The 14190-nt window shown below is 38.4% G+C and overlaps 2 protein-coding genes across 2 annotated transcripts; one reads left to right on the top strand and one right to left on the bottom strand.

Moving 5' to 3' along the window:
* Positions 1–1438: 1438 nt before the first annotated feature.
* On the bottom strand, positions 1439–4930 carry rassf1 (Ras association domain family member 1). Its single transcript, XM_030777372.1, has 4 exons — positions 4922–4930; positions 2306–2597; positions 2087–2202; positions 1439–1797 (listed from the first exon to the last, which is right to left on the bottom strand). The coding sequence occupies exons 1-4, from the start codon at positions 4928–4930 to the stop codon at positions 1648–1650; spliced, it is 567 nt and encodes a 188-aa protein (XP_030633232.1). The 3' UTR covers positions 1439–1647.
* A 6599-nt stretch (positions 4931–11529) lies between these two features.
* Positions 11530–13097, top strand: cyb561d2 (cytochrome b561 family, member D2). The gene is made up of 3 exons (XM_030777482.1): positions 11530–11727; positions 11875–11912; positions 12118–13097. The coding sequence occupies exons 1-3, from the start codon at positions 11601–11603 to the stop codon at positions 12619–12621; spliced, it is 669 nt and encodes a 222-aa protein (XP_030633342.1). The 5' UTR covers positions 11530–11600; the 3' UTR covers positions 12622–13097.
* The last annotated feature ends 1093 nt before the right edge of the window (positions 13098–14190 follow it).

The following is a 14190-nucleotide window of genomic DNA, read 5'->3' as shown; positions in this document are numbered from 1 at the left end:
GTAGAAGTACTTTTGCTTAAAAAAAATATTCTAAACAGAGTTAAAATATCCCTCCTGAATAATAGTTAAGTAAGAGTGAAATAGTCACTTGCTTACAATTTCCAAAAATGGTTGTCAGTTTAACTCAGAGTACTTTTTTTTTTAAGCAAAAGCACTTCTACTTTTACTTTTGCCACCTCTGGTCTCATGTTGTGTCACAGCCATCAAAGAAGTCTTACCTAAAGGGAGATGACACGTCTACATTCATTGTGATTTGAAAACAGTTACTTATTTTGTCCATTGTTTGATTTCATTATGCCTCAAACATTCATGTTTGTGCTCTCTCTCTCTCTCTTGTCATTAAATTTGTTGATTACATTTCAGTATTCACAGTAGCTTACAGTCTTACTGCAACTGTCTTCATATAGTTAAGAGCAAACTGTTAAAATTTCCTGACAGTATTACTTAGCATGACTGTTTCTATTTATATACCAATGAAATTACTGAGAAGTTACTTTAAATTAATTGAGATAATTTAACTTCAGTTAACGATTTGCATATCATTCTATGTATTTTTAAATCTGGTTGATGGAGGACAAAGAGCACAACCTGAGCACATGTTTCTGTGTCATATTAGCCATCAACCTATGCCATAGTTTCATTTCATGGAAAAACCAGAGACACATTTACCCTAACATATTCCACTTAACTTTAATCGGAACACAAATCTTTTGGCCACATGACTATAGAATTCAAGCATGGGTTTCTTGGGTCTTGTTACAGAAGAAACAACGGAGAGTCTGGGGCGTTTAATCTTGTGCGCACTTGTGACCAGCCTTGGAAGAGGCTCTTTAAAAGTTGCCATTAATCTCCCTGCAGTCTCTTTGATCAGTCATCTCAGGTGATTACTTAGTTTGAAGTGATATCCTGATCTAGGTATGCCCTTTGTAGTGCCATACATCCACTACTTCATAGTAATTATCTTTACCAAGCGCTGAAGAATGTGAGTTATGGACTTCTTGGAAGATCACTTTACTGTTCATGATGGAGTCCTAACATGCATTATTCAGCAATGGGGTGCAATTTTGAGGGTCACTGGTGAAGTTTGACTTATATTATTGTTATTATGAGACAAAACTGTATGATAAAGAGGGACATTTACAAATGACAACTTCACAGAAAAACTAAATGCTCAGACAAATAAATTCTAACTTATAGTATATTAGAGGTGTGAACAGCTGTCAGAGATGTGGCAAACTAGACTGTCTTGTATACATTCAGAGAACAGACACCATTGTTGAAACACAAACATATAGGACATGTAGGAAAATAACACTTTTCACAGACACCTGAATGGTACATATATTAGTTTAGTGCATCTATAAAATGAACAATATCCAGTTTTGATGTGATAAGGGTAGCCCATGAATTTTAATATCAGCTAATCATCCAAGCCACCCTTATCTCCAGTGCACAGTCATTCTTTAATGAAAATATTCTTCATCTGTTTTTCAACGTTCCCTTTCTGTCCCCCCTCTCCCTCATTTACTACTGACTAAGGGAGGAGACATGCCCTGTCCTGTTGCTACCATTCAGTCTTTGGATTGAGATAGCCAAACTATCCCACAACATGTTAGTCTGAGGTACATGTGTTCACTCCACGTCTTATCAACCAGGTGTGCTTATGTTCTCCAAAGCCTCCGTTATCTTCTGTCGTGCAATGGCATAGCGCTGTGCGATCTGTCGGACGTGGTCTTCCTCCTCACGTTGAAGAATCCGCAGGAAATTACTTAGCTCAGGAAGGCTAAAGGCATCCCACTGTGTGGTAAAAAGAAAAGTTAAAGAGTCTAATTCTCTTTTTAATTAGATCTCACCTGCCTGATCAATCTGAAGTATTTCTAACATACTTAACTCAGACTCTCTTAATTTTGAATTTGGTTTCCTTCTCGCTCTGTATTTACATGACTTAGCAAAAACAGCAGAGAGAAGTTCAGTTCCTGCCCCCTGGGAACCTGAGCTGGGGTTTATGGAAAATGGGGGGATAGCGTGATGACATTTTCACCTATAAAGACGTGTCTACATGTTTCTTTAAAACATTAATACTCACATTAACCTCTCCAGTTTCATTCTCTTTGAGCACAAAGCTGAGAACTTGTTCACTTGGCCCAGCACACAGACGAAGGCGAAGTGGACGCTCATCGTCAGACAACTTGCGTTGGTACACTGAGAAATACAGGAGACGATGATACGGGACAAGAGTGAGTATTTTAAGGAAGAAAAACAGCTTCGATTACGCTATGAATAACGAGTAGCTTTTTGGGCATACTTTGATTGTCTCGTTCACCACGTTCAAACAGAGCAAACTTTGCTGGGTTGTCCACAACTGTAAACTTGTTGAGCAGTGCTTCGATGACTTCCCGGACTCTTGTTTGTGAGCTGATATGAAGATGCTTAGTTGTGTCCTTGGGGAGATAGAATGAGGTGCAACGTTTAAGTCCCTTGTACTGCAGCCAGCCTCCATCTTGCACTAACGTCGTTTTCCGAGGTGGGGGAAGTGACACAGGCCGGGCTAGTTTGAACTGGACCTTAATGAAGCCTGTGTATGTGCCGTCTCGATTCTGAACATACATTGAGAGAAATCAAATTAAAACCACTAGATAAATATGGTGCAGGACTTTACAAGGAAACATTAACACAATATTGTCTTAAAACAAAGAGTGGCGTGTATGTGTGTGTGTGTGCGTGTGTGTGTGTGTTACATAATGGTGAGTTCACTTACAAGAATCATGTAGAGGTTGCTGTTGATTTGAGCATTATACTCCTTCACCTTCTGCTGAATCTCACTGATGGATAACTGCTGTTTACCCCAGTCAATCTGTTCATCCTGTATCAAGAGACAAATGTCAGCGTTCCAAGAATAATCTTTGTAGTAGCTACCAGAGCTCTATATTCTTTTCACACAGCCTTTTTACACAGACGTCTCCTTAGTCTCTGCCTGACAGATGATGGTACGACAAAAATGCAAGGAAAAGGCAACACTAAAAAACTACATTTGTCCGTTTGGTGTATCTATAGAAAGTTATGTCTCATTAAGCTTAAGTGGCAGAAGTTGATTACATAAGCAATGATAATTAAATACTACATTCAGTAGCCCACAGTCAGATCCTGTGGGTGATATAATGAGGCATTTTTACCTCCTGCTCAGTGAGACAGAACACAGCAACCCCACCTCCTTTACAAAAATAGAAGGGAGGAAGTTACCGTGCACAAGCAGTCCCCCCCCCCCCCCCTCTCTCAGACACACACACACACACACACACACACTTGATACCTCTGTAAAGAGGGTATTGAGTCTATTTGTGCTAGACACATTTTTAAATATTGAAATCCAAGCGCGGATAATCTCAGAAAAAATAGAGATTGAAAACTGGACGTTCCTGGCGGGACAGGAAATGGACTTTCTTCTTGTTGGCAAACGTGACAGCTGTGCTGTGCAGGCAGGGTGGAGGGCAGGGACATGAGAACAATAAGCCAGGCTAAAACGCTACAAGAAAATCACAGTTTTTGTGTGAGGGCTTTTTTTAATGTACAAATCATTAGAACCAAGTCTGGAGCTAGTTTGACCAACACTGACCATAGTTATACAGCTTTCTATAGAACTTCAGTTCTAATACCTCATAAGCAAATGTAACATTATTGTGTGTGTTTGTTTAGTTCAGTATGTTTTTATATTTGCTCTTGCTAGTTATCTGAGAATAGTTTTATCTTTAACGTATTTATAGAAATATTAATGCCTTTTTTTTGGGGGGGTGGGGGCGGGGGGCTCCAAAACAAAAAACGCACATATACTAATGTTCGACCTACTGCAGAGTGATTTCAAACAGTGAGGCTTATTTGGACTGCGGAATAGGACATCCACTTATAGGAAAACAATCCTATAATTCCTTAGCTGATATAACCTGCTATGTCTACAAAATCTAAAGACAAAAAACTGGAACTGATTGCTTTTAATTGATTTTCCTTTAGTGCATCATGATATACACAGCCTGTAATGTTATTAAAGCTTTCTAATTTAGTTAAGTGGCCGGCAACCCTGTGAAACCGCATGCGACTGCCGGAATCAGAGAGCACCCCCTCCCATCTCTAAATATTCACTTAACATCTATTCAAGCCATAACGTAAAGCGTCCTTTCATAGCGATCATCCTTGAGTCATCAGTAATTTCGTCTCTGATTTTATTGTAACTTAAGAAAACAAAGAACACTAAAAAGTTTTTTGTTTTTTTTTTAAATAGCTCTAAACATCCCACAGCACGCAGTATGAAATCTTAAAGATAAATTTAAAGGTCGTAAAACATAGCAAACACCAAAAGCAAACCAACTCTGGGCAGCAAAAGTGAGCATTCTTACCTTATTCCACTTAGACTTGCGAAAAAAGGACGTTCGGGCAGTAAAAAAGTGTTCGAGTTCGGAATCAGAATCGTCCTGGCTGCAATATCCACTACTGGCAGTGCTACCCCATGACATCTCAAAAGAGGGGGTTTGCGCAATGCCACGAACATCGCCACTCATGGCTCGGGCAAGTCCAGTTAATTTGCTCACCAAAAAAATTGCTAAGAAAAAAAAACGAGCCTATATTAAACTAAAATTATGCTTTAGGATAGCATCTGAACTAGTAAGACTACAGACTAGTAAGTCATACGTCGCTCAGCTGTTCCATAGAGTACAACAAACACTAGCGTAAGCGCAATCAGCATCCTATCCTATCGCTTCTCTGATAATTTGTGTAATCATGACAAACCAGGCCACTCCCTCAACCCTCTTATCAACCTATAGCGTTCACGGAATCACAGACGGTATAAATGTTTTTTTTTTCCAGACGGTATAACCTCTTGTAGGCCTGTGAACTGTAATTACGCAAATACTATATAATGACCGTAGACAATGGACATTTTAATAAACATCGCAGTTAATATCTCAGACTGTCAGGAGGGATGGGACATTTTAAGATAACGCCTACAGTCCAAGCGCTAAATGTACCTTAATAAAGCCTAGTATCTTTGTAGATCTCTAGATCCGTGTTTCTGAGAGCCTTCGTAATTTTAATCTACATCTCCTCTCTTTATGCACTAAAATACAAAATTACAAAACAAATGTTTTGTTTTTTGCCCCATTTGTTTCTTGCATTATACCTTCAGTAGCCTGTGTCAAAAACTGAACAGCTGCCTTATTGAATGGTTGCTAAGCAACCTCTCTTCACCAACCCTGTCATAAATTGCCTCTGGTGACTGACCTGACAGTGCTGGAGGAGGAAGGCAATAAAATCTGTAAGAGCATATGGCACATTGAGACTAATATAGACAGAGCAGTAAACCACCTTCCCCCTTCTGACCAGACTGTACAGATGAGTGGGAGGGAGAGATTTAATTATATATTTATGTGCAAATGCACACACACACACACAGAGAGAGAGAGAGAGAGAGAGAGAGAGAGAGTGCATATTCATTTGTGTCTTAAAGTTATGGCTGGCCTCAGTTTTACTCATCTTCTGTTCTGACAGATACAAGAATAACATTCTGATTTCCAGAAAAGTTGACAATATCAGATACCGTGATAAACAAGTCACTCCTACCACATTTGTGTCTGTCTCTATGGTATCTTCAGTGAAGTCTGATTGGTCAGTGACTGGGTTGCTGTTTGAGCTGCAGTCCAGTTGAATGTAAGCCTGACAGCGGTGGTGACAGGTATATCTGCAGTCTTGGGAAACATGAACAGAAAAGCTCTTGGACTTTGCATTCTACATTGTAGGCCACTGAAATACAGATAAACATGCATAGCCTTCATAAATCTCATCTCATGGAGATTGGTTTCAACTCATAAAGAATAAAATATTTGGTCACAGCAGTTCATGTGATTGATTCCACATACAAATATCTAGTGTTATAGGCTCTTGAAAAAAAACAAAACAAAACATAGAGATGTGGAAATGACTATAAACAGACACTTGTGTATAACTCGCAGACTGCCAAACTGTGACACTAACAGCCTATTGATTTGAATGGCTCTTAGAAAGAGCTCAATTTTAACACAACAATATTACGTTTTCTTTGGACTATATTCAATGGTTTTGCTTTGCATGAAGAAGATGATCTAACCCTTGTCCACCACACTATTGTAAATAAGTTTGTAATTTCAATTGGAGCCTCAAACACAAAGTTGATTTCCAGCGTCCCCTAGTGTTGCAAATACAGAAGACCGCAGTTTTTGGCTCACTTGAATGAATAATTGATTTGGACAATAGCTTGCTCCACTTTAACTCAAGGGGCTTTGAGTTCATCAGTCCTAATTGCTCCCATTGTCACAGCACTATACTTTTCCAAAACCTTTCTAATCTCACCACTGAGCTCAGAAAAAAAGATGGCATGTCCTTCATTTACTTAAGCAGTAATGTGATAAGCTTTCAAAATCTGCTCTCTCTCTCTCTCTCTCTCTCTCTCTCTCTCTTTCTCTCTCTCTGTGTTTCAACCTAAACATCCTTTTCCTTTTGAACTGAGCTTGCACTGAACCAGATAGCCATGAAGCCGTAATGGCAATGTTTATTCAGCGGTGGAAAACACAGGCTTGCAAGAGTGAATAGATAATATTCTGGTCACTCATCATGACTGCAGGCACATATGCTCTGACCTGTTTTTCTTTCAGTAGTGCAGGTCACACTGTAGACATTGCGCTTAATTTTACTGAAACATGAAACTGATTAAAAACTGCTGTGATACAAACTGGAAAATTAGACACCCTAATGTGATAGATAGTTGCAGTGCTTACAGTACGAAACATGACAATGCAGATTAAAACAAATAATGTAAAATATCATGAGTAATTGGACCAATACACAGAGACATGTCGAGAACTTACTGGTGCAGCGTAGGCCCTGTTTGTACAGACCCCAGATAAAGTCCCCACACAGGTCACACCATGTGAACTGAACAGAGCTGCAGAGCTGAAAGTCATGGCCTACCCCAGGTCTCCCAGTAAACCATTCTGGCTCCTCCACACTCACGCTCTCACCCACCAGACGCACAAGTTTTTCTGGTGGCTTCCCCAGGCGAGGAGTTAAAGGAGGATGAGGTTCGGAAATCGGAGCTAGCTCAATCCTGTCATCGGAGGTGAGGTCCTTCAGCTCAATCAGCTCACACTGTGCCATACTGTTCCTGGAACAGTCAAAGCGTGGCCAGTCAGATGTCAATTCCCTGAGTGAGGATGGGATTACACTACTCCCCGAACAGTCACTGGTCTAGGACCATGGTTCATGTTCAGCACTAAGGTGCTTACATATGTGATTATAACTGTAAGTTATGTGTTTCTCCCAAAGATGCAGGTCAGAATGTTCCCCTCTCAGAGGTAGACCAGATTCTGGGCCCTATTGTGGTATCCCTACATACAAACAAAAGTTTCCAAAATCAGCAAGCGTCAGAAAAATATAACAGATTTCAACTATGTCAGACGACTTGCAGTGAAATTTTGCCAAAACAAAATGCATATGATACCAGTATGACAAAACAGCTCGCTGAAGCTAAATCTTCTCTTTGTCTCATGCCAGGAAATACTTCTTCTGTCCATTCAACCACATTTGGATTAATATAAGAAATAAAAAAAAAAACACAGAGATTAAATATGATTAAATGACAATTTGGTAAGATTATATCAATATGGTAGGTTACAGCTGAAAGTGGTTAAAGTTAATCCCTTGCAATAATGTTGTGGGTTTTTATCATTGCTGGGGATACTTTGTTGACCTTATTATGTCAACCAGAATGAATGTAACTTGTTTATGACTTCAGTTTGTTTATGTTTCTTAACAGGCAAAATGAACAAAATGCTAAGTAGTTATGGGGGAAAGAATAAATTCTTCTACTTAATTGAACTTGTTGACAAACATCTATGTCAAAACAAGAGAAACCTACCTTACATTTTTTTTTGTTGTGGAAGTAAATCAGTAAAAAGCAATATGATCTCTTCAGGACAAAAAGATATCTAGATATGTCACATTTCTGACAGGAGGCAGAAAATGTGAATGCACCTCAGTAATAAAAGTGATTTGAACTAACCAAGAATGTTGATATAATGAATAGAAAATAAGCAAATGACACATGGAAGGCACTGAATGTAGATTTCAGTATCTAACTCTGTCATCATACTGGAACACACAATTCTCACATCATCTTCCACATGGAACACACCAGTATAACACAATATTTGTGTTGAAACACACTTTCCACATTCTCCAAATTTCCTTTAATCACATAAATTAACTATATTACTATTTCTATTAATCTTTTCACTTTTAAAAAATAAATTAACAGTGATTGCACTTAGAGCAAATGTGCTTCAAAAAGATAGATGGCTCTCGGTGACATACTAACTAAACTGAGAAATGGCAGGAAGCCACAGGCAACTAGGTCATCCTCTAAGTAAATAAATAAATAAGTAAATAAATAAACAAATAAATAAATATCTTTAAGGTAAAATTATTCGTATATCGTACAATGTTCTATTATGTCAGCCAAAGTGAGTGTGGTTTGCTAATTTAATTTGTTTTTGTTGTTGAACAGTATGAAGTCAACATAATGGTGAGCATTTATGGGCGAAAGCATTCTTCCACGTAATTAAACCCACTGTTAACAAACATTCGTGTCTAAATAGAAGAAACCTACCTTACATGTTGATCACCGAGCTGACACTCCTAAAAATGACAAAAGTCAAAATTACGATTCAGTTAGTGTTAAACAGATCTCTCGAAACTCAGTTTTGACTCTATCCTTGTGTAATCCGAACATGTTCCTTTGGACCCCTCTCCTCTTTAGTTTGCTGAATCTCTGCGTTACGTTTCACGTTCTATATGTACAAATAATAGAAAGTCGTTTTGCTGGCTGCTGTGGTCTCATGGTCTTTTCGGCTCCGAAATCGCTATTTTAAACAGTGCCAGTTGTTTTTTCGTCTCACATATTAAGAACCCTTTACACGCATTTCGTTCATCCCCGGCAATCGTGCACTTTGCGCATGCACTCCAGACACCAGATTAGTGCTTAATCCCGCATTAGTAGCTGTCCTATTTCATGTTTCTCAGGACTCAATTGCTGCTGTGTTTTACGCTTAAATCGCAAATGCTGAAATAACCATCTAGACTGGACCGCTGTCAGTGCTTACAGTGACCCATGGTATGCAAACACTAAATATTATGATTCATTTATGATGACAATGCAGACCATTCAGAAAGAACTACATAAAAGATAGTTAAGACAGTTTTATGTCCTCACTAAAAAAATACAGATGCAATAGGTGGATATCACTCAGGTGTGTTCCAAAGAGGGTCACTTCTTGGAGCCAGTAATGTTCTCAGCGATGTGCGCGCACACACACACACACATACACACACACACACACACACACACAAACACATATGCACATAAACACACACACATGCACAATTTAAAAAAGATTTCAGTGGATTGGGTTTGAGTCACTATAAATGAGCAGAGGTAACAGCAGTCTTAACTTTAATATTTTAAAGAAAGGGCTTGAGACATGAGTATCACAGAACAACAGATCACAATCAATCAAAAAGAAGAAAATGACGACATTCAAAATGAAATGAATATACAAAAGTTGTTTCCTTTCTGTGGTAGCATTCACAAGATGACAAAAGGAGGGTTGTGGAGTGTTACCACGCAGTGGTACATGTACCCAGTTTCAAAATGTAGTTAACCACTTCATGTGCTTTTCTCTGTCCCACTGGTGAATCTGACAAAATGTTATCTGCAGTGGAAGGGGTGGTACTCTGGGGAGCCATTGTGGTAGATAACAGGAGCTCTGTGCAATGTTGTGTCTCTGGCAGAATGCCATGAGTCACAAGGCAGAGAGGATTTTCTTTCCCAGTGTGGAAAAATGTTTTAATTGGTTTTGAATGTCTGATTCAGTACAGTCACTGGATTCCCCAATTAAGCTAGTTATTTAATGGCATGTGTCTGGATAATCCGTGCTCCTCTCTTTGACAAGAAAACAAAGCAGAGAGGTAGTGAAATCTAAAGGTAAGAATTAATATGTTAATACGCACAAAATTTGAACTGTTCCTCTTCAAAATTTGAACTCTTCATTCTTAATTATAATCTTAATTATCATCACATCATAACATGCAGTGACAAGTATATAACCTGGGTTGTAGCAGGAGAGGAACAGGGACACTTCTGTTTTGAATAACTGATATTGATTGGGTCCACTAAACTGTAACAGAGAGCAAGTAAGAGAGGATTTGTTGTATCGAACTCTTCCAGTAAACAGTAAAACCATTGTATTTCACGAGTACACTCATACGACACTCTCACAATTCACCAGTTATCTAATTTTATACTGATATATAGCTTTATTAGTTATTCAGTTTTCAATTTCATATTAGTTAATCAGTTCAGACACTAATTTCATATTAGTTATTCAGTTATTCAATTTTATACTGATATATAGGTTTACGTTTGCACAGTTGTCGGAGTCGTTGCAATTCATTTCACTGCTGTTGTACAATCAAGCACATAACAAATAAATCTCTTGAATCTTGCATGTTAACCAGATATCTCATTGGATTCTCTTCACATGGACTAAATAGGAACACTTAGTATGGTCACTGGTACTTCGTAATTACTAATAAAATACCCTTCATGTCATTGCTCGACATAGAAGCTGTGTACTGAATGAGCAATTTTGAATGACGTGACTTGATTTCTCACAATTGGAAAAACTTGAATTATCTGAATTATGTATCTTTCAGGACCTACGAAGAGTTTACGTTCCTTTCTGAATGCACACCTTGTATGGTCTGTCATTAAAACCTCACTAACATGGTCTCAACCACTCAAGTACTAACACATAGGTGTTTGCACAAATGTTTGAACATAATAAACAAGGGTATTCCAAAAATAGGTCTTTTAATGAGTTTACAGTGAACTTGCCAATGCAGAACATACAAGGTTCACTGCGATGCCATTCTTATATATTCATCCTTTAATTAAGAACAGTTAAGTGTTTCAACTTCACATTTATTGCATAGAACTGGGAAAAGTAAATTATCTACCAAGATAAGCAAGCAAGTAAGTAAGTAAGTAAGTAAGCAAGCGAGTAAGTAGTACAATAAAATAAAATAAAGTCCTGGTAAAGAAAATTCCTTCTCCCACGTCAGCACAGCCTGCAGCACGGCGAGATATTTAGTGACTGGGTATTTCCGGTTTTGAGACGTTACTAAAACGTCATAATAAAAGATCTCAACAGAAGTTTCCTACTTTATTTAGGCTTAGATTATTTATTTAATTGGAATTAATTGCTTAAAATTAATATAATACACAATTAAATAGCTACAATGATGTAAGGGCTTAGATATGTATTATATATATTTGTTTTTAATCACTCAGTGATACTTTTATTTTAAAATTGTTTCATTGCTACCGTCATATTGCTCCTCTGGCGGACGAGTAGCAGAAGTACTGCAAGATCACAGTTCAAATGGGGTGTCTGTGTGTCAGTCTCCGAAACTGATGCTTCTTAATCTCTTCAGTAAAGTGGAGTAGGCACGGGGGAATCATGGTATCGCATACAGAATCCGAATCACGAATATACAGTTATGCCAGGATACTGTCCGGGATTTTTACGCATGTAATGTGTGCGGCTTTCACTGTTTTCGTGTCAGTACTGGCAAAGCCGGGGTCGAGTAAGTAGCGCAAAAGTTAGTTCTCACTACGAGATTCAATGCAGAGTAACAATATAGATGGCTCAGACACAGCTATTGATGCTTATCGTACCCTCAGCATTGAACTTCAAAATATTGAGTTTAACACCTCAACTTTTTTTGGCCCAGGTTTGTTTTCGTGGCATCCGTTCTTGATGACACTGGCGGTAGGTTGACACGATTCTGCATACAGGACTCGTATGTCGACTTGTATTGCAAAATCATACTCTTTGTATATAAAATATTGTATCTTAACACAGATGAGCAGCTCATCTTGTTTATTTTGATAGTGAGTGACCCTGAATGCCCTCCTCACCTGGCTTTGTCTGTGTCTAACACGTTCTTGGGACCATGTGTGTTTTTTCTCTTTAGTTTTCGTTTCTTATGACCGAGGCCCTTCTCATCTTCTCTCCACATTCCTCTCCTGCTCGGAAGTTCCCACATAAAACCAAAGGACGGCTACACTGGATTCTACAATTTCTCTGTGCCTCTTGTTCGGTCCTGGGTCTTGGAGCCATTTCCTACAACAAGCATCTAAATGGAAAGCCCCACTTCACCTCTTGGCATGGACTAGTTGGCCTGGTTACAGTGTGTATTGTAGGGATGCAGTCAGTGGGTGCTCTGCCTTTGATCTATCATAAGCTGGCCAAAGGCTGGTCACTGGCCAAGCTTAAGCGTTACCATGCTGCTTCTGGTCTTATTACCTACCTGCTGGGAAGTGCCAGCCTTTTACTGGGTATTTGTTCTCTCTGGTTCACTGCTTCTGTGACTGGAAATTCCTGGTACCTGGCAGCACTTTGTCCAACCTTCAGTGCATTCGCCATCATGAGCCAGGTCACAAATGCTTATATGGCCAAGAAGCGTTTACAGTCTTAATGCCAACATTGCCAAAGGATATATTTAAAAAATGAATCATCTTGGAATAACTACAGACAGTGTTGCTGGTGTTGACTGAAAACTTGACCACACTGAGCTGATGTTAAAGAGGGAGGCTCACCAGTGTTTGCTATAATGTACCTTGATAATGATTCAGCATAATTTACCATGCCATTTTATGTACCTTAAACTATTACTAAAATCAGGGACAAACTGTACTGTCTAGTCATTTCTATGTTTAAATTACTGTCATGAAAATGCTTACACTATTGCTTATAACTGAAAAAATTGCTTATATTTGTGTATGGCAGAGTGCTATTGGCTGAGATTTGATACATGCACATACTGTATACTGTATGATTTGAAATCTTATTTTTTTTAACGATGTCGTGAGGCATTGCTGATCATTATTCTTGTGTATTTATGTAATGTGTCAATGCGATTATGTGACTAGGCAAATGCCGATAAGCTGTCTGTGTAAAGCCTGACCAAAAGTGTACTTTTTTTTTTCTTTTTACAAAAAGTTGTTTGTTTAGTTTATACATTAAAATGTTTCTATATATGCTGTTTCTGAAGACTAATGAAAGGTTAAAAACTGTCCTCCTATCTAATTGGATTTTGTCCACAGCCTCCGTCTCAAGCAATGTGGGACATGAAAGCATTTTTTAAATGTTCCTCCTTTTTCTCCTAACCTGTGTCTCAGTTCCCAATTACCCACAGTCTAATCCATAACCCTACACCATGAGTTACCCCAGGCAAGGCGAGTGAAGTGTGCACATGCTTCCTCCACCATTCATTTGTCCAAACTATAGATTGCATAGTATTGTATAGATTGCATAGTATTGTCGAGAGTAATGTCCTTTTGATTAGAGTTCTTTTTGTGTCAATTTGCCCACAACAGAATTAATCCCATCGCTGAGCACCACTGCGAGAGAAGGCAGACCACCCGAGGAACAAGGCCAGTTACATTTCTGTGGACCAGCCTTTTGAGTGCACTGTTAGCTGTAGCTCTTCTCTACACATATCCGATTAAATCAGATTAAAAAAAATACAGAAAAGAAACTAGACAACATATTCTGAATACAGCAAGAGAAATACAGTTTACTGTCTGTTAAAATAACATTAAATAAATACAATGTCATTTTAAACCACTCCTCTGTACTACTAATTGAGATGACAAGTTCATGTCTCTCACACATCAGACCAACATGAATGTCTTCTCGTCTAGGTCTCTCACAGATAATGGTCATATACTCTGACAAAATGTAACGAGACATCTGATGAAGACAAAACAGGGATCTGTATAAACAGGCCGACCAAAAAAAGTACAAAAATAAAAAATGCCAATGAATTAATCTTCACCATTATAAATAAATAAATTCAGTACACTGAATTCGTACACTGAAAATAAATGACAAACCAGCACAGGTGTGCCTTCACTGATAAGATGTTACAAAAGAATACTATAATTACATAGAAAATACACATTAGAATGTCATAACAGCATCTAGGGCATCTAGAGAGAGGCAACTGGAAAACAAAAACAAACAAAACAACCCACTTTAATTC

Source organism: Chanos chanos, chromosome 6 (genome assembly GCF_902362185.1).
Source record: "Chanos chanos chromosome 6, fChaCha1.1, whole genome shotgun sequence".
Taxonomy (NCBI): Eukaryota; Metazoa; Chordata; class Actinopteri; order Gonorynchiformes; family Chanidae; genus Chanos; species Chanos chanos.
Note: the sequence above shows the minus strand (reverse complement) of the source record. Positions and strands in the feature narration are given on the sequence as shown.

Bases quoted from the DNA above. Each gene is read 5' to 3' on its own strand.
- rassf1 (XM_030777372.1), bottom strand. The intron at 2,203-2,305 runs GTATGCCCAAAA...TGTATTTCTCAG, and splicing joins TGGTGAACGAGACAATCAAA to TGTACCAACGCAAGTTGTCT. The intron at 1,798-2,086 runs GTGAGTATTAAT...TTTACCACACAG, and splicing joins ATGAAACTGGAGAGGTTAAT to TGGGATGCCTTTAGCCTTCC.
- cyb561d2 (XM_030777482.1), top strand. From the start codon at position 11,601: ATGGTATCGCATACAGAATCCGAATCACGAATATACAGTTATGCCAGG. The intron at 11,728-11,874 runs GTAAGTAGCGCA...TTTTTGGCCCAG, and splicing joins ACTGGCAAAGCCGGGGTCGA to GTTTGTTTTCGTGGCATCCG. The intron at 11,913-12,117 runs GTAGGTTGACAC...TTTTCTCTTTAG, and splicing joins CGTTCTTGATGACACTGGCG to TTTTCGTTTCTTATGACCGA.